The sequence below is a fragment of the Odocoileus virginianus genome, chromosome 16, assembly GCF_023699985.2.
Source record: "Odocoileus virginianus isolate 20LAN1187 ecotype Illinois chromosome 16, Ovbor_1.2, whole genome shotgun sequence".
NCBI lineage: Eukaryota > Metazoa > Chordata > Mammalia > Artiodactyla > Cervidae > Odocoileus > Odocoileus virginianus.
In genome coordinates, this window is record NC_069689.1 from 51,724,526 (window position 1) to 51,745,478 (window position 20,953).

A 20,953-nucleotide genomic window follows, 5' to 3' on the forward strand; every position below is an offset into this window, starting at 1 on the left:
AGAGTTTAAGGACAGGCTTCTTTGTAGAGATGTGAGTTGGGTTGCAAGAGTCTACAAGGCAAGGTGAAACCCCCCAGGATTAGTAAGAGTGGAGAGATGCTACCTGCATACTCCCTGCCACCCAAGGCTTGAAAGGCCAGAGGAGGGGATATTTTCCAGAAACTGTGGAGTGGGGGCATCTAACCAAAGCTGTGGTCCTTTTTGGAGGCATGCAACCACTGACGAGACAATAGTGAGGAGGCCGGGAGAGTGGATGTGCTGAGTTTCTCCCTCCTCCCCACCAACACCTCTTTAGCTTGCTTAAAGTTCCCTTCATTGGCTGAAACCAGCCAATCGCCAGATGGCAAGCAAGCCCCCTTCCTCACACAGAGCATGCTGTGAAAGGTGGATCCAGGAGCCCAACAGAGTGAAGGTCTAGAAAAGGAGCAGACAACACACACTGGATAAAATCCAGCACAAATTCAAGAGCCAAACTATAACTAAGAAGAAAGGGAAATTCCTTAACTTGAATTGATCATAGCTAACAGAAAACACATGCAAAGATTACACCTATTTATGAAACATTAGGCTTCCCACTTAGAAGTATCAATTTATATAAAGTCTTAAACACACATATGCACATTTATGGGTCAGACTGCCTTCCAGTAGCTTATTCTAAAGTAATAATTATACCCACAAAACTGGTAGTTCATTTTTGCTCATTGTATGATTCTTTATTAATGGAAAAAAATTCCAGTACTGTGTGTGTTCAGTAATTAGAGGTTGATTAAAGTTTGGCCTAGCCATACAAAGAAATGCTGTCCTAAGAAAGACATTTCTTCTTTCTGTTGTTTTTCGGGTTTAAATTTTATTAGCCTTTTCTGTGCATCCAACTGTAGATAAGGCACTATCAGTCATTTTCTCAAAGTTCCACTTATTCTTCATTATTCTGCTTGGTTTAACATCAGACATGTGTTTTTCAATTAAAACACTTTTATGAAAGGACTAGTCTTTGAAAGACATCAAGATAGCTACTGTAGAGTGGACAAAATGATTAACATGTCCTCTTTCCCAGTAAGGGACTCCCAGCAGAACAGGACAAAGAAAACATGTGTATTATAGCCCACAATGTGGTAGGCTATAAAAGCATTCCAGGAGCATAAAGGAACAGAGCTTTCTTTTGTCTGAGTTGTAAGGAAGTCTTCTTGGAGGAAGAGGTTCCTGCTCTTCATCTCTGTAATAAGGCAGGACTTGACAGGTGGGCATAAGCAAAGGACATCAGAGGAGACAGAGACAGAGACGGAGATACAGACTGGACTCAAGGCTGGCTTGGCACTAGTCCTCTCCAGTATAATTATGGCTTAAGAGGATTTTATTGACTAGCCTATAATCTTAATCATCATTGTTTCTGTCAAAAGGAAATGTCCTATTTTACTTATACAACATACTTTCAAGTGAAAACCTCTTCAGAAAACAGAGGTTTAAAAAATCCGAGTCTTCTGTGAGCACAATTTAAATCTACCAGTAATAATAATGCTGATTTCCCTCAATATCCTGCTCGCCGTTACATTTTATTGGCTCATATTTAAAGGTGGGTGCCTCCTTATCGCATATGTCAGAGATTTGGTCACAGAATGTGTGTTTCTGCCTGGGATCCCCTTGAGGCCAGTGGTTTCTTATCAGCAGTGCATCATTTTATTTGGGGTCGATCATATGTTTAACCAGGCATTCAGTTGGAACTCCATCTCATCATTTGAGTTGTTGACGACTCCTCCTCGCGGAGGGTGTTCCTTCTACCATATGGGATACAGATGTGGAGAGGATTGACAGGACAGTTTGGGGCTGGGAGAGGAGGGAGGGTACCCCGAGTTTGTCTACATGGATGACTATGACAGCTGTTGGCCACAGGCAAGTTAGGATGGAAGGGCAGTAAACACTGAGACATGGAAACATGCTGGAATGAAAGGGCCTTCAGGAAAAGCAGTATCGTGGTTCACGAGCGGCTCACAAGGGATACTCTGCACTCTTCTCAGCAGCGGCGGGCGTGGAGGCCATGTGGGAATAGGCAGAAATGAAGCACGTGCTGCTTGTCCACAGCTGTTGCCCCTGAATCTGCCGAGCGGAGGCCAGGAGCGTGGCTGTCTTTTGTTGTCAGTCATCCGAGGCTGCTCTGTCAGTGTTCTGGATTCTGTGTCTTTTGACCGTGATGCCTAGGATGTCCCTAGGCTGACCATGTCCCTAGGTCAGCCCTGGGGAGAGTGGCTGTGGTTTTCTGAAGTGTGATGAGCAGAGAGGGGGCCAAGTACATGGCTACCAAGGTTGGAAACAGGGCAATTACTCCTCAAGTGAAGCTGGTGCAAGGCCTGGCCGGAAGTGTTCCGGGCTCCACGTGTCATGTCACACTAAAGCATGAATATGTGCCACCAGTGGTCACAAGTGTCTCTTGTCAGCCATACTCACTCACCACGTCCCGTCCTGACCCAGTGTCCCCAGAGACCCCAGACAGGCAGGATGGAATTCCTGGAGTCAGCAGAAAGCTGGCGCCCTCTAGACCTGCCATCCCCTCATCCCAAGGGGACTTTCCAGCCTGCCTTCCTTTGGATCTAACATCTGATTCATTTCATGGGCAGCTCAACTGAACTTTTCTCTTTCCCGTGTTTCCTTCCTCCCTGTCTTGGGTCTTTCTATTACCCTGGAATCCAAACCTTATCGCTCTCCCAAATGCCCCCTCCTCTACAAAACTGTCTATAGCTTTCCCAGCTGCGAGGGATGGCACCTGTTCCAGTAGCTACATCTCTTTGCTCTTCCTCTGCATGTAGTGTGAATCACCAATTGTGCCATTTGGGTGGACTCCTCTCACCAGTGGATGGATGACTTCCCAAGAGCAAAGTGGTGTCTACCCCTTGAACCATGCCTAACAGAAAAATTTCCCTGACTGTGTGTTCAGTGTACAATGATCTTTTTTTCCTGCTTAAAACATTTTATGCTTGTTATTTTCTATAGGGCTCCTTTTGTGGATTTTCACACCTGACTTTAACTGGCAAGGGTTTTATGAACTCTAGGGCTCAGAGGAATGAAGGAGATGAGAGTAAGGAGCTGATACTAAACATCTGCTTTGAGCTAGGTTCCAATGTGTCCTTGTGCCTCAATCACTTTCCAAGAGAAGTCTAAGCAATCTTACCATTTTGTATATTCACATTCCATAGAACCTATTGTTTTGTACATTGACAACCTTTGCAGCCTTTTAAGCATCCAATTTTATACATTATCTGATGAACAAATGTTTGTAGCTATCATGTTGAGGTCACAGCCATCAGCCAAAGGTCCTTGAGCTGAGAGCAAGCAGCTTTAAGGGTCTGGAGGTTGCCTCCCTTCCCTTGGGTTCTACCTTAGTTCCCACATGGCCTCCACAGGGCAGGGCCCTTCCAGAATAAGAGATAGCTCCAGACATCTCATAGGAACCAGATGCTCTGACAAGAAAAGAGTCCTGGAGAAAAAGAGAAAAAGAGGCTAATGAAAGGAAGGCAAACAGTCAAACCCAAGAGAATATGATGGGAGGCTGGACATTTTCAAGCTCATTGCATTTACAAGGAAAGCTCCATAACCAATGACACTGGTCCAGTTGTGATCCAGGCTCTGATTGTCATTAGCTCCCTCCTTCTTCCCCAAGATGAGCGGGTGGGGGAGGCAGGTAGCTTGGAAGGGTGATACCAAGTCAACATGGTTTACCAAGGCCTTGAAAATCCCTGTCCCTTCCCCTCTCCCATCCTGTTTAATCCCCTAGAACTCTCTCTTATCCCTTCGCTCTGGTCCTGGCTGTTATTCTTTCTAGAAAGTTCTTCCCCTTTCCACTCCCCCACATGCCATCACCTTTGCCAGGTTAACTTCCCCATGTGCGTCCCTGCTCAGCTGAGACCCCATTTCTCCCAGAGAGCCCGTTGTTCTTCCGCTCCCCATGTTGACTCTGCAGGGAGAGCCTTCGCACTTTCCATGAGCCTGCTCCTTCCTTCTGTCTCTGAATCTGCTCCTCCAGCTCGTTGGGAGTGGCTACTGTGTCGCATGTACCATTTACCTCTAACCTGGCATGCTGTTTGCATACAGAAGGCCCTCGAGTAGTCGTTGAATGAATGGAGTGAATGAATGAATGAATTCCTGAATCCTCTTGCGTACTCCAGGGGAACGGTTTGCCATTATTTGGAACATTATTTGGAGATCAGCATAAACACACTTTAACATCTTGACGGGGCTCACAACATGAAAAAGAGTTCAATTTCCCCAAGTTTACTGGCAAAATTTATAGGACCTCAGGACTCAGGGTGAAAGGACTTTTTGTTTTCCAGTGAGATTCTGCAAAGTGTCACTAGATGGGACCCTGTTGATAGATACTTGGCCCTCCTTGGGCTTGGTTGCTTAAAAATAGGATTATTGCTCTCTACATGCAAGTGGGTCCTGAGCCCCAAAGTTTTGGGCACTCGTGGTCATGCGAAGTTGGTATGTATATAGCTGGTGGTATATATAGAGTTGGTATGTGTGTAGCTGGTGGTATATATAGAGTTGGTATGTGTGTAGCTGGTGGTATATATAGAGTTGGTATGTGTGTAGCTGGTGGTATATATAGAGTTGGTATGTGTATAGCTGGTGGTATATATAGAGTTGCTATGTATGTAGCTGATGGTATATATAGAGTTGGTATGTGTGTAGCTGGTGGTATATATAGAGTTGGTGTGTGTGTAGCTGGTGGCATATATAGAGTTGGTATGTATGTAGCTGATGGTATATATGGAGTTGGTGTGTGTGTAGCTGGTGGCATATATAGAGTTGGTATGTATGTAGCTGATGGTATATATGGAGTTGGTATGTATACAGCTGGTGGTATATATAGAGTTGGTATGTGTGTAGCTGATGGTATATATAGAGTTGGTGTGTGTGTAGCTGGTGGTATATATAGAGTTGGTATGTGTGTAGATGGTGGTATATATAGAGTTGGTGTGTGTGTAGCTGGTTGCATATATAGAGTTGGTATGTATGTAGCTGATGGTATATATGGAGTTGGTATGTATACAGCTGGTGGTATATATAGAGTTGGTATGTGTGTAGCTGATGGTATATATAGAGTTGGTGTGTGTGTAGCTGGTGGTATATATAGAGTTGGTATGTGTGTAGATGGTGGTATATATAGAGTTGGTGTGTGTGTAGCTGGTTGCATATATAGAGTTGGTATGTATGTAGCTGATGATATATATGGAGTTGGTATGTATACAGCTGGTGGTATATATAGAGTTGGTGTGTGTGTAGCCCATATAGCTGATGGGCAGAGTCGTGCTAGCCGACACCTATGGCAGTGAGACTGCCAGGGACTGGATTCTGGTTTACAGGTGTGGTGACCTCCGCTAGGTTCCGCTTTATAAGACTCTGCTTTACCCACCCTGAGGTCCCGAGAGGTAGGGCCTGTGCCTCCGCGGGGCTCTCATCCAGGTGAGGAGAGCAGAAAGCTCTACACTGCCCCCTTGTGGGAGGCCAGGCTCAGGCATGGTGTGGCCGAGTGAGGCCGGAACACGTCCTCCAAGCTCTTCAATGGGAGAAAAAATGTCAAGAGCAAGCTATTGTTTCATTTCATTTTAAGATGGATCCCCCAAATTTAAGGAGCTTCTTTGAGAAGTCTCCTGTGCTTATGAATGGCAAAGGTGCTGACACTTTCATTTTCTCATATTTGGCATTTGTTTCATTTGAAAACCCCACTGAATACGTTTGGCAATTAGAGAACCGCCCCCCGCCACCCTGTTGCTCTAAATCCTCATAAAAGCAACACTGCTAATGCATTGACTTATATTTTTAACAAGTAGATATTTTAGCATAACTGTAATTAGAGAGTAATAATTTCTTATCTTCCTTTTTACTCTTAATGTTATCAGCACTAAAATAGCATAATTTTAAAAGCCATAATTTTAAAAATGGTTCATTTTTTCATGATAAACTTAGTGCACACTTATATTAAATAGTGATTAAGGGGAAAATAGCAAAATTTAAGAGAGTCCTGCAAACACAAAATGCCTACATTTTGTGATGTTTTCTTTCAGGTGCTTCTAGGGCATCGACTTTAAAAAATACAGCAGTAATTAAGCTCTAGATGCAATTCTGTGTTATTGTTTTCTCTTTTAACTTAACCTCAAATATGTTTGTTGCCATTATGCAATAATTATTACTTGGTATTCAGACATAATTTTTAATGACTATGTAATGTTCTATCGACTAAACTCTGGGCAGTTGTGGACAATCTGTCATCGTTTACATAGCTACAATGAATATCTCATAATAGGATGATTCCATTATATTGTATACAATTTAAAAATTATTATGATGACTATTATACTTTGCATTTGTTCCCCCAATTCTGAGGCATCAGCTCTTTCTCAGGAGAATGGGATAACTGCCCTTTGATAACCCTGGGCTGGACTCAGAGGGTGTTAGAGCCTTCTTAAATCTGAGGACATTTACGTTGAAGGGCTATGGCCTTGGGATCTAATCTGCCAGGCACATACGATTATGTGCCCACTGGAGACAGCTGCTTTTCTGTAAAGTACAGAGCCTAGCTTATAGTTCCACCAGTGACAAAGGGAAACGGTGGTGACTCAGCACTGTACTTCCTACACTATGGAGACTTAACATTCCCCAGCTCAACACCTTGAGGTTAATAAAACCAGGATCCATTTTCAAAATATTTTAAAAGCTTTTAGGAGCACACTGGAACATAAATAATGAAACAAAAAATGGTGAGTATATGGGCATATCCACTTGCTAAATCTGAGGATATCTAGCCTTTAATATGCTCACTCACTTGTTCATTTATGCCTGTATTTTTAGTCATTGCACCCTCCTGTGTTTCTTAAACTCCTTCCCTTTTCCATTCAAATCAACGTGTTTATCTCTAAAAGTCAGTAGTCGCTTTGTGTCACTGGAAAAGGTCAGTGGCTTAGAAGAGCTGCTGCTTCTGGAACTGCAGCCTAGGAAAAAAAGGGTGGTTTTAAGGGGGTAATCTTTTATTGTCAATTAAATCTGGCAAATAGAGAAATCCCCAAATTCCTCTCTAGTATCAACTCCTTACGGCTTCCCAGGTGGCGCTAGTGGTAAAGAACCCACCAGCTGTTGCTGGTAGATGCAGGTTTGATCCTTGGGTCGGGAAGATCCCCTGGAGGAGGACACGGAAACCCACTGCAGTACTCTTGCCTGGAGAATCCCATGGACAGAGGAGCCTGGCGGGCTACAGTCCACGGGATTGCAAAGGCTCAGATGAGACGGAAGCAACTGAGCATGCACACCTATTCCTTTAAGCAATCTCTACTGTACATTTTAGATTTTAACATGGACATCCTTCAAGTAATCTCTATTGTACATTGTAGGTTTTAGCATGTACATTATAATTAAAAATCATGCTGGACTAACATCCTATTTCCCTGTTCTTATAATATTTAATCTTTTATTTTCCACTCAAGTCTGGAGACCAATAATACTCAAAATGTGATCCCTGGACAGCAGCATCAGTATCACCTGGAAACTTGTTAAAAAGGCAAATTATGGGTGCTACTTAGATCTACTGACTCAGAAGTGCTGGAGGTGGGGCCTATTCATTTGTGGTTTAACAAACACTCCAGGTGATCCTGAGGCACCCAATTTGAGAATGGGTGTTCCAGGCTGTTTTACTAGGTATCTCCAATGTGGTAGACATTCTTTAGACCAGTGGTCCCCAACCATTTTGGCAATAGGAACTGGTTTTATGGAAGACAGTTTTTCTACAGACCAGGTTAGGGGGATGGTTTTAGGATAAGTTAAGGGTATTACATTTATTGTGCATTTTATTTCTATTATTGCATCAACTCTACTTCAGATCATCAATCATTAGATTCTGGAAGTTGGGGACCCCTGCTTTAGACTCTTGCTAACCGAACTGTGGCCCTTAGACCAGCGGAATAGGCATAACCTGGGAACTTAATAGGAAAGGCACAGCTTCAGATTCTACCTCAGATATGCTGCATGCAAATTAGCATTTTAAGAGCAATATGAATCACCTGACTTGTTAAAACGCATATTCCAGTGAGATAGGTTTGAAGTGATGCATGAGAGTCTGCCTTGCTAGTGAGCTTTAGGTCTTGTGGGTGCTGTTGGTTTGTGGGCCACACTGAAAAGACCCTGCTGGGCATTTTTAAATACCTTTGAAAAGTACCTAATGAGCTTTAAAAAAAAAATACATATACCAGGTGCTTTATATAAGGATAAGTTATGCACTAACAATAGCTCCCTTTTGTAGATGAGAAAAAATAAGGCCAAGAGAGGTAACTCTGCACATGGACATTGTTGGACATCACCAGATGGCCAACTCTGAAATCAGATTGATTATATTCTTTGCAGCCAAAGATGGAGAAGCTCTATGCTGCTGCTGCTGCTAAGTCGAGTCAGTCAGGTCCGAATCTGCGCAACCTCACAGATGGCAGCCTACCAGGCTCCACCGTCCATGGGATTTTCCAGGCCAAGAGTACTGGAGTTGGGTGCTGTTGCCTTCTCCAGGAGAAGCTCTATAGAGTCAGCAAAAACAAGACCAGGAGCTGACTGTGGCTCAGATCATGAACTCCTTATTTCCAAATTCAGACTTAATTGAAGAAAGTACGGAAAACCACTAGACCATTCAGGTGGTCAAATCCCTTACGATTATATAGTGGAAGTGAGAAATAGATTCAAGGAATTAGATGTGATAGAGTGCCTGAAGAACTATGGATAGAGGTTCATGACATTGTATAGGAGGCAGGGATCAAGACCATCCCCAAGAAAAAGAAAAAATGCAAAAAGGCAAAATGGTTGTTTGAGGAGGCCTTAAAAATAGCTGTGAAAAGAAAAGAAGTGAAAGGCAAAGGAGAAAGGAAAGATATATCCATTTGAATGCAGAGTTCTACAGAACAGCAAGGAGAGATAAGAAAGCCTTCCTCAGTGATCAGTGCAAAGAAACAGAGGAAAAAATAGAATGGGAAAGACTAGAGATCTCTTCAAGAAAATTAGAGATACCAAGGGAACATTTCATGCAAAGTTAGGTACAATAAAGGACAGAAGTGGTATGGACCTAAGAGAAGCAAAAGATATTAAGAAGAGGTGGCAATAATACACAGAAGAACTATACAAGAAAGATCGTAATGACCCAGATAATCACGATGATGTGATCAGTCACCTAGAGCCAGACATCCTAGAATGTGAAATCAAGTGGGCCTTAGGAAGTATCACTAAGAACAAAGCTAGTGGAGGTGATGGAATTCCAGTTGAACTATTTCAAATCCTAAAAGATGATGCTGTGAAAGGGCTGCACTCAACATGTCAGCAAATTTGGAAAACTCAGCAGTGGCCACAGGACTGGAAAATGTCAGTTTCATTCCAACCCCTAAGAAAGGCAATGCCAAAGAATGCTCAAACTACCGCACAATTGCACTCGTCTCACACGCTAGCAAAGTAGTGCTCAAAATTCTCCAAGCCAGTCTTCAACAGTATGTAAACTGTGGATTTCCAGATGTTCAAGCTGGATTTAGAAAAGGCAAAGGAACCAGAGATCAAATTGCCATCTGTTGGATCATCAAGAAAGCAAGAGAGTTCCAGAAAAACATCTGTTTCTGCTTTATTGACTATGCCAAAGCCCTTGACTGTGTGGTTGACAACAAACTGGAAAATTCTTAAAGAGATGGGAATACCAGACCACCTGACCTGCCTCCTGAGAAATCTGTATGCAGGTCAGGAAGCAACAGTTAGAACTGGACACGCAACAACAGACTAGTTCCAAATAGGGAAAGGAGTACGTCAAGGCTGTATATTGTCACCCTGCTTATTTAACTTATATGTAGAGTACATTATGAGAAACACTGAACTGGATGAAGCACAAACTGGAACCAAGATTGTCAGGAGAAATATCAATAACCTCAGATATGCAGATGATACCACCCTTATGGTAGACAGTGAAGAAGAACTAAAGAGCCTCTTGATGAAAGTGAAAGAGGAGAGCGAAAAAGTTGGCTTAAAACTCAACATTCAGAAAACTAAGATCATGGCATCTGGTTCCATCACTTCATGGCAAATAGATGGGGAAACAGTGACAGACTTTATTGTTTTCATCTCCAAAGTCACTGCAGATGGTGACTGCAGCCAGAGACATTACTTTGCCAACAAAGGGCCAGCTAGTCAAAGATATGGTTTTTCCAGTAGTCATGGATGTAAGAGTTGGACTATAAAGAAGGCTGAGCACCAAAGAATTGATGCTTTTGAACTGTGGTGTTGGAGAAGACTCTTGAGAGTCCCTAGGACAGCAAGGAGATCCACCAGTCAATCCTAAAGGAAATCAACCCTGAATATTCATTGGAAGGACTAATGCTGAAGCTGAAACTCCAATACTTGGTCCACCTGATGCGAAGAACTGACTCACTGGGAAAGACCCTGATGCTGGGAAAGGTTGAGGGCAGGAGGAGAAGGGGATGACAGAGGATGAGATGGCTGGATGGCATCACCGACTCAATGGACATGGGTTTGGGTAGACTCTGGCAGTTGGTGATGAACAGGGAGGCCTGGCATGCTGCAGTCCATGGGGTCACAAGGAGTTGGCCATGACTGAGTAACTGAACTACTAATTACCACTAAGAGAGGTGAAGTGACTTGCTCAAGGTTGCATGGCTAGTTCCTGCAGAAGCCAATTAAAAGATATGTGACTCTTCACCTGCCTCTATTTCATGGTTTTCAGGGTTGAATAACTCTAAACACACTCAGAAGTAGTAACAATAATGAAGCAAGCACAAATCCAATTTCCTTGTTCCGTCACCTTCTAGTCTGTTAACATAACTAGCATTTGTATCTCTACCTCTCTTTTTTGACTGTACCGATTTTTATATTATTCATATATTTAAACTATGGCAACACAGGATGTTGTTATTGATGCCTACAGGTAACACTGGTAATAAATCTCACATCTCGTATCATTCCTCCCAAAGACTGAGATGTTTTAGCTTTGTTTTTTGAGCTTCACTAACGTTTTATCATACTATTACCACTTTTCTTCTTAAATATGTGAATCTAAAACTATTAGCTGCCTTATGGGACTTCACCTTGACTGTGAAATTTTTCCAGAAGACTACATTTCCAGCCTCACCCAGAGCTAATAATTTCCCATGTTATGCCCCTCGAGGGGTAACAAATACACTTGAAACTGCTAATGGAACTGGTATCTTTTGATCTGAATCAGCTGCTCTGTTTTTATATCCTGGAAGGGTAGAGTATCATTTTCTAAAGTAGGTGAATGGAGGAAAAGGGAAAGGGATATGGTTTGAGCTGTTTCTTGGTGTCTCGCTTTGGAGGAAGCTTAATATGCATGTATTTGAAGTCTTCTCTTCATTGTGAACCAGGCTTTGTGTGGAGCCCAGAGTCAGGAATCATGAACGAGTTGGGAGATGAGCTGGAGGCAGATGCAAAGTCTTCAAAGACCCACCTCACGGCTGCTTTCTGTCCTGCTCTCTCAGCGGACACTCATTTTCTGAAAGGAATAGGTTTCATTCCGCCCTTGTTACTGATGTGTCAGTCAAGCTGCACAAGAATCCGAAGCTATTACCAAGGGAGGGGAAAAGAAAAAAGCCCCATTGCACTTTTAAATTACATTTCACATTAAACGATCTCATTACTTCCAAAGTAAGATGAAGTACAATATAATTCTAGCAGATGTCTCGGCAGACTCTTCCTTTCCAGTAGGGTGTGTTGGCGCTTAGGGGATGATGGATAGGTGGAGAGAAAGAGGCCCAGCTTGCTCCATGTTGTCAAGGTCTCAGCCAGTACACAGAGGTAAACAGATCACCTTACCAACCTCTGAGGCAGGTTGCTGCATTTATCCAGACTGAAAGATTCACAAAACAACTAATTTAAAGATCAGGCTGAAGGGATGCAAAAGAAGATTCTGTCTGGCATACTTAGCATCAAAAGACCTGCTGCCTGTCTATGAGAGGCCCCCTTTCTTGAAACCTACTGCCCGGGGAAGGTGAGTCCTCCTCTAATGGGCACTGCACACCACGTGACTGATCAGATTCCTGTAGTCTGTGCTTTAAAAAGAGGGCCCATGGGACTTGTGGACATGGGATCCTGTGGTTATTCCTACAGGACTGTGCCTTTCCTAGGGATGGGCAATGACCTCTGTCCTAGCATTATACCACTTAATTACCACTCAACTCAATTTAAAATGGACTCAGCAAGGCAGAAACTAACTCTTTGCCTTTGTACTTTAATTTAGACACTTTTGGTTAGTCACACTGATTTCAACCAGATAAGGAAACCACACACTAAAGACCCATTTCAGGGAAGCTGGAAAACTGTTGTGTTTCTTTACCCTTTTGATTCATAGTCTTCAAATTCAGCTGGATTATGAGTCACTAGGGCAGCGATCTAAAGTCTTTTTGTTTCTCTGCAGCCCCACACACACACACACACACACACACACACACACACACACACTGCCTTATCCCTAGTGAGTTCTCAAGATTATTTGCTTATTTAATTAATTTATTCTTAGCTGTGCTGTGTCTTCATTGCTGAGCATGCACTTGCTCTAGCTGGGGGAGCGGGGGGCTACTCTCTCGTTGCGGTGGCTTGTTGCAGAGCATAGGGCTTAGGGCATGCAGGCTTCAGTAGTTGTGGCATGGGCTTAGCTGGGTAGGAGCATTTGGAATCTTCCTGGACCAGGGGTTGAACCCATGTCCCCTGCATTGGCAGGTGGATTCTTAACCACCGGACCACCAGGGAAGTCCAAGGTTAATTATTTAAATCTTCATAGAGAGGTCTGGCCGTATTAAACATTTATTCAACAATCCTCTGTGGCTTCTCATGGTTTAAAGAGCAAAGACCTGTCTCCTTAACACACCATCCTAACTCTCCGCTGCTACCTCAATCCAGTTTTTGTCACCTACTCTCTCCTGTGTGAATGAGTCAAACCAAAGGATCAAAGTCCAAAATTCCTGTAATGTTCTCTCGTGATTAGTTCAGCTCAGTTGCTCAGTCATGTCCGGCTCTTTGCAACCTCAAGGACTGCAGGATGCCAGGCCTCCCTGTCCATCACCGGCTCCCGGAGCTTGCTCACACTCATGTCCATCTAGCTGGTGATGCCATCCAACCATCTCATTCCATTTCCTCTAAAGAGAATGTTCATTCATCTATCGAAATCCTGCTCACGTTTCAAGGCCCCTTCTGACGCTGCCTTCTGCCTGGAGCCTTTCTCTAACCCGCAGGCCGGAGCTCCTGCCCCCTTTCTCGATTTCCCTGGGGGACTCTGTCTCACAGTGGTTCACACGCATGCTCGCGGTCCTCACTTGTTTCCTGTGCCCAGTGCGGAAGTCAGGCTGTGCTGACCTAGCCGTTCCAAAGGTATCAGAACCTCTTCAGAGCATCACTCCGAAGATATCGAGGGCAAATTTGTGAAAGGAAAGTAGGTAAACTGGGTAGGGACTGCTTTCCTGAGTGAAGGTGTGAGAGTGGGAGGACTTGATGAGCTCCCAGCCCATTGTGCAAAATAGAGGAGGTCTAGAGAGAAGGAAATGGCAACCCACTCCAGTGTTCTTGCCTGGAGAATCCCAGGGACGGGGGAGCCTGGTGGGCTGCTGTCTATGGGGTCGCACAGAGTTGGACACAACTAAAGTGACTTAGCATCAGCAACAGAAGCAATCTGGGCCAGGATGGAAAAATAGGTCTTATTCGAGGCAGAGAGGATTTCTTCAGGGCCATCTGTGTGAAGGGCTCCTGGAGGTTGCAGGGTACTCGAGAATATAACAGTAGAGTTTATGAAGTTTATTATGCAAAAGTATATTAGAAATTATGAAATATAATCAAGTAGGCACTCATTAGTCTACTTCCCAACTTAAGACATAGAGCATTGCAGAATGTGTTCAGACTCTCCAATACTCCTCCAGTCACATGTCCCCACCTGACCCCACAGCCTCCTCACCCACCCTGTCCCACCACTAGTGTAACCACTAGTATTCTAAAGTTTTTATCCTTCCACTGCTTTCATTATAACTTTGTCAAATATGGATGTGTTTAAATAGTATCTTTATTTCATTTTTCTTGTCTTATACTTTCATAAATGGTATCCTACTATTTGCATTCTTCTGTAACTTTTCACTCAAATTATATTTCAAAGTTTCATCCAAGTTTATAGTGTAGTTTTTCCCCAAAGATTTTTCTTTTTTTAAAAATGTTATATTGGAGAATATTTGATTTGTAATGTTGTGTTATTTTCAGGCATACAGCAAAGTGATTTAGTTATGCATATATATATGCATACATATTCTTTTTCATATTATTTTCCCATAGAGGTCATTAGAGTATTGTGTTGACTTCCTCTGTTTATATAGTAGGTGCTTATTAGTTATCTATTTTATATATAGTAGTATGTATGGATCAATCCCAGTATTCCAGTTTATCCCTACCCTTTTGGTGGCCATAAATTTGTTTTTGAAGTCGTTTTCTTTTTTGTGTAAGTTCGCTTGTGGAATTTTTTTTTAAAAGATTCCACATATAAGTGATATCCTATATTTGTCTTTGTCTGATTTCATTTAGTGTGATAATCTCTAGATTTATCCATGTTGCTGGAAATGGTATTATTTCATTCACTTTTCTGGCAATAGCAATAAAAATGATTCAAACACTATTTCTAGCAATAAAAACTATCCAAACACTATTTCTAGCGATAGAAACTATCCAAAATGAAGAAGAGAAAAAAGACAAAAAATAATGAGCATCAGTGAGCTGTGGGACAGTGTCAAGTGGCCTAAATGCATGTAGCTCAAATACCAGAAGAGAGGAGAGAGAAAAATATTTGAAGCCATGTCTGAAGTATTTTTTTCCAAAATTAACAAAGACTAGAAACAGATCAAATAAAGTCCAAGGAGGTCAAACAGAGAAAACATGAAGAAAATACCACAGTATATCACAATCAGATACAAAAATGTCAAATATTAGTCATAATATCTTAAAAGCAGCCAAGGTAAAAAGACATTATACACAAATTAACAAATAAGAATAATGACAGAAACCAGGAGAGCCACAATATAGTGGAGTAACATAGTATTTTAAAATATTAAAAGAAAGAAAAAATCCACATAGAACTCTATAGCATTTCTTTTCAGACATAAAAACTGAAACTATTCGTTGTCAGTAGACCAGCACTCCAAAAATATTAAATAAAATTCTTCAGGCATAAGGAAAATGTTACCAGATGGATATTTGTAACTATACAAGTAAGTGCAGAGAACTGAAAATGGTAAATATACAGAGAAATGCAAAATACTTTTTTCCTAATCTTAAATTTTCTAAAAATTATAATTGACTCTCTTAAAAAGAAAAGGGCATTCCAGATGGTGCAGTGGTAAAGAATCTGCCTGCCAATGCAGGAGACACAAGATATGCGTTCCATGCCTGAGTTGGGAAGATCCCATTGGAGAAGGAAACAGCAACCCACTTCAGTACCCTTGCCTGGGCAATCGCGTGGACAGAGGAGCCTGGCAGGCTCTATAGTCCATGGGTGGTAAAGAGTCGGACATGACTGAGCACACACACACTGATACGTATATGAAATTTAGAATATTCCAGCATCGATCTTTCACTCCCAGCCAGGGTGGCATTATTGTCCAGATACTCGGTTTCATCTTGTTAGCATTTTAAACTCCGTCAATGTTTGTTTAGATATCATGTTAACTGTTTTCTTTACATTTCCAACTTTTCATTATGAAAGTACTTAAAATGCAGAGTGGTTGAAAGTACAGCACAAAAAGTAGTAATAAATTTTAAAAAATTTATTATAAATATAAATAATTTATTTATAATATAAATAAACTTTGTAAAAAATTTTTTTACTGAACCATCTGAAAGTAAGCCACATACATCATGACAGACTTTATTCTATGTAACCACAGTATCATTAGTATACTTTAACAAAAAAAAAACACAACTATAATCCCATAATATCTAATATTTGGTACATATTCAAAATTCCTCAATTGCTCCCCAAATATCTTAAGCTTATATTTCCCCTGACTTTGTTGTTGTTCAGTCACTTAGTCATGTCTGACTCTTTGTGACCCCATGGACTGCAACATGCCAAGCTTCCCTGTCCTTCACTATCTCCTGGAGTTTGCTCAAACTCACCCCTGAGTTTAATGTCTTATTAATATAATCAGGTTCACATTATACTTGGTTGTTAAATCTCGTTAGCTTCTTTTAACTTAAAGCTGTCCTTTTACTTTTTCTTTTATGAATCGACTTTTAAAAATCTACTTGTATTATAAAATGTCTCACTTTCTGGATTTGTCTGGTGTCTTTTTCTTGGTGTCAGAAATGCTAAATGTAATCATATCATTAAGGCTCAGCCTCATTCTTGAAAGATTTTTTCTTTAGCAGTTACACAATGGAAGATATAATCCCCCTCGCCCGCCTCCACACTTTGAAAACAATATTTGAACGCTTGCTTGCCCCTTTTATAGATGTTGAGGTCTGGTATGTCTCTCTTTTTTCTTTCCCCCTTTTAAAGACTCTGCTTTTAAGAATGTCCAGCTGATTTTAAGATCTCCTCTTTTTCTTTAGTGTTCTGCAGTTCGACTATATTGTATCTAGGTGTGGAGTTCTGTTTATTTGTGTTACATTGGGTTTCCTGAGTCTTATACTTAATCTTTTTTCTCTTTTAGGAAATTTAAACCATTATCCCTTCAAATATTGCCTCTCCATTCTTTTTCTTAGCTTCCTCTGAATTCTCATTCATTGTTTGCTGGGCTTTTTAACTGAGCCTTTCATGCCTTGTAATCTCATATTTCCCCACCCTTAATTAGATGCTTCCTGAAACATTTAAGGGTGAAACCATTGCCTTCAGATACTTCAGCAAAAATAGAGGCATATAAACTTACATATGCACATACTAGATTTTGGTTTTGTGCTAGTTCCAATCATTCTATACTTAAAAGCTTTCATGATAAAAAGTTGGAAACATAGAGAATGAGGATGAAATAGAATGCTTTTAAATTTTAAAAAACATTTTTTGAAATAGAATTCATTAAAGAAATATCCAAAAATTTTATGCCTGATGTCTAAAAAGCAGTTCCCAAATGTACAGATCTACCTATCAGTTCACAAATAATTTCTTCATCTTACTTTGTTATGCTTTTAAACTTTTCTACAGGGTTTTAAAACCTAAATTAAAGTGAAAGTCACTTAGTCATGTCTGACTCTTTGCCCACCAAGCTCCCCGTCCATGGAATTCTCCAGGCATTGGAGTGGGTTGCCATTTCCTTCTCCAGAGGATCTTCCTGATTCAGGGATCGAACCCAATTTTCCTGCATTGCAGGTGGATTCTTTACTGTCTGAGCCACCACACTTTATTTTGAGAAGTTCTACTTTTTTTCGAAACTGCTTATCAACTTTAATATGGTTTTATTCATTTCTTAATTCTATTTTTTGCTTCTTTAAATACATTTAACATCTTTAATTAGACCACATCTGCTGAGTATATAGTTAAATCATAATTCTTTTCCAAAAAAAGAATTATCAGACATAAGGGGTGACAGAGGATGAAAAGGTTGGATGGTATCACGGACTCAATGGACATGAGTTTGAGCAAACTCTGGGAGATAGTGAAGAACAGGGAAAGCTGGTGTACTGCAGTCCATGGGCTTACAGAGTCAGATGTGACTGAACAAGTGAACAACAACTGATAATTCTAGTATCTGAAGGTTTTATAGACATGGCTTATCATTGTAGTTTTTTCTTTCTGTTTTCTCTAATCAGGATAATTTTTTCATGTATTTGGTATTTGTTTGTTTGGTTGAAAACTTATACTTTGGGAAGATACTTTCTGCAGTCTCTCTGATACTTGAGTTGCTTTTCTCCAAGGAAGACTTATTTGTTTTCTCCCAGGGACCTGGATTCACTCAGATGCAGGTAAATGTTAAACAAATGTTAAATAGAACTTCCTTGAGAGGTCTTAAGCCCCAAATGAGTTGTGCGACTTCTGTCTAGGCTAGTTTATGATTATAGAAGTTTTAGAAATGCTGTTTTCAAATTTATATTTTATTTTTACTTTGTAACTATAACAGGATTTAGCAAGGTAAGGATCCACAGACACTCTGATAACAGTGACTGTGCTCGCTTCGGATGCCAGGTGGTGTCAGTGGTAAAGAACCTGCCTTCCGATGCAGGAAATGCAAGAGATATGGGTTCAGTCCCTGGGTTGGGAAGATCCCCAGGAGAAGGGAATGGCTACCCACCCCATTATTCTTGCCTGAAGAATTCCAAGGAGAGAAGAGCCTGGTGGGCTACAGTACATGGGGTCGCAAAGAGTTGGAAAAGACTGAGTGACTATCACTTTCATTTTCTATGCTCACTTCTCTCCTTAGCCTCTTCTTTCTTTTCAACTCCTTTTTCAATCAATACCTCAAGAGATTTCTCTTTCTTTTTAAAATAATTGTCCATTCATTTAAAAGTGTGTATGTGTATGCATGTGTGTAATGTAAAATTATTACCTACTTTGTGATCAGAGAATTTCAGACTCACTGTCATATCACTGGTGATAGTGTGTTCTACTAAGACTTGTGTTATGCTTTGTCCTTGGACCCATAGTGTGTTCTTATGTTGTTGTTGTTCAGTCACTAAGTCGTGTCTGACTTTTTGCAACTCCATGAACTGCAGCACGCCAGGCTTCCCTGTCCTTTGCTATTTGCTGGAGTTTGCTCAAATTCGTGTCCATTGAGTCCAGTGATGCTGTCCAACCATCTCATCCTTTGTTGTCCCCTTCTCCTTTTGCCTTCAATCTTTCCCAGTTGCAGCATTGGTCGTTCCAATGAATATTCAGGGTTGATTTCCTTTAGGATTGACTGGTTTGATCTTCTTGCAGTCCAAGAAACTTCAAGAATCTTCTCTAATACCACAATTTGAAAACATCAGGTCTTCAGTGCTCAGCCTTTTTATGGACCAAGTTTCATATCCATACATGACTTCTGGAAAAACCATACTTTGGGATATATGACAAAGTAAACATACTTAGTCAGCAAAGTGATGTCTCTGCTTTTGCATACACTGTCTAGCTTTGTCATAGCTTTTCTTCCAATGAAATAGCATCTTTTAATTCATGGCTGCAGTCATCATCCGCAGTGGTTTTGGAGCCCCCCCAAATAAAATCTGTCACTGTCTTCATGTTTTCCCCTTCTATTTGCCATGAAATGATGGGACTAGATGCCCTGATCTTAGTTTATTGAATGTTGAGCTTTAAGCCAGCTTTTTCACTCTCTTCTTTCACCCTCATCAAGAGGCTCTTTAGTTCCTCTTCACTTTCTGCCATTAGAGTGGTATCATCTGCATATTTGAGGCTGTTGATATTTCTCCTGGCACTCTTGATCCCATCTTGAGGGTGTTTTAGCCGGGCATCTCACATGATGTACTCTGCATATAAGGAGCTAAGCAGGGTGACAGGGTACAGCCTTGTTGTTCTTTTCTCAGTTTTAACCAGCCCACTGTCCCATGTCCACTTTTAACCGCTGCTCCTTGACCTGCATGCAGGTTTCTCAGGAGGCAGGTAAGGCGGTCTGGTATTTCCATCTCTTTAAGAAGTTTCCACAGTTTGTTGTGATCCCCACAGTCAAAGGCTTTCATGTTGTAAAGAAGCAGAAGTGGATGTTTTTCTGGAATTCCCTTGCTTTCTCCATGATCCAATAAATGTTGCTAATTTGATCTCTGGCTCCTCTGCCTTTTCTGAACTCAGGTTGTACTCAGTTCACAAACTTGAGTTCACAAATAAAAGCAGTTCACACACTGCTAAAGTCTAACTTGAAGGATTTTGACCATAACCTTACTAGTATGTGAAATGAATGCAATTATATAGTAATTTGAGCATTCTTTGGCATTGCCTTTCTTTGGGATTGGAGTGAATGTTGTCCTTTGACAGTCCTGTGGCCACTGCTGAGTTTTCCAAGTTTGCTGGCATATTGAGTGCAGCACTTTAGTAGCATTATCTTATAGGATTTGAAATAGCTCAGCTGGAATTCCATCACCTCCACTAGCTGTGCTTGCTGTGATGTTTCCTAAGGCCCACTTGACTTTGCACTCCAGGATGTATGGCTCTAAGTGAGTGATCACATCATTGTGGTTATCTGGGTCATTAAGATATTTTTTTGTATAGTTCTTTGTAATTCTTCAGGCACTCTGTCTACCATATCTAACTTTTTGAATCTATTTGTCACTTCCCCTGTATAATCATAAGGGGTTTGATTTAGGTGATACCTGAATGGCTTAATGGTTTTCCCTACTTTCTTCAGTTTAAGCCTGAATTTTGCATTAAGGAGCTCATGATCTGAGCCACAGTCAGCTCCTGGTCTTGTTTTTTGCTGACTGTATAGAGCTTCTTCATCTTTGGCTGCAAAGAATATAATTGATCTGATTTTGGTATTGACCACTTGGTGATGTTCATGTGTAGAGTTGGCTCTTATGTTGTTGCAAAAGGGTGTTTGCTATGACGAGTGAGTTTCCTTGACAAAACTCTATTAGCCTTTGCCCTGCTTCATTTTGTACTCCAAAGCCAAACTTGCCTGTTACTCCAGGTTCCTCGTGACTACCTACTTTTGCCTTCCAATCCCCTAAGATGGAAAGGACATTTTATTCTGGTGTTAGTTCTAGACAGCCTTGTGGTGGTGAGGTGGCCTGCATAACTCAATAAAGATATGAGCCATGCCGTGCAAGGCCACTCAAGATGGATGAGTCACTGTGAGTTCTGACAAAATGCGGTTCTTGGGAGGAGGAATGGCAAACCATTCCAGTATTCTAGCCGAGAGGACCATATAAGCATTATGCAAAGGCAAAAAGATATGACACTGGAAGATGAGCTCTCCCATGCCAGAAGGTGTCTAATATACCACTGGGGAACAATGAAACAGGCCAACGCAGAAAT

General features: G+C 41.3%; 1 protein-coding gene across 1 annotated transcript in view; it reads right to left on the minus strand.

Annotated features, from left to right (window-relative positions):
* Positions 1 to 3,416: 3,416 nt before the first annotated feature.
* The window catches only part of SLCO3A1 (solute carrier organic anion transporter family member 3A1), a 458,121-nt gene continuing 440,584 nt past the window's right edge, over positions 3,417 to 20,953 (minus strand). Inside the window, exon 11 of the mRNA XM_070478194.1 lies at positions 3,417 to 3,466. Within this exon, the coding sequence (XP_070334295.1) occupies positions 3,432 to 3,466 (35 nt within the window). The 3' untranslated portion in view covers positions 3,417 to 3,431. The remainder of the gene's footprint in view (positions 3,467 to 20,953) is intronic.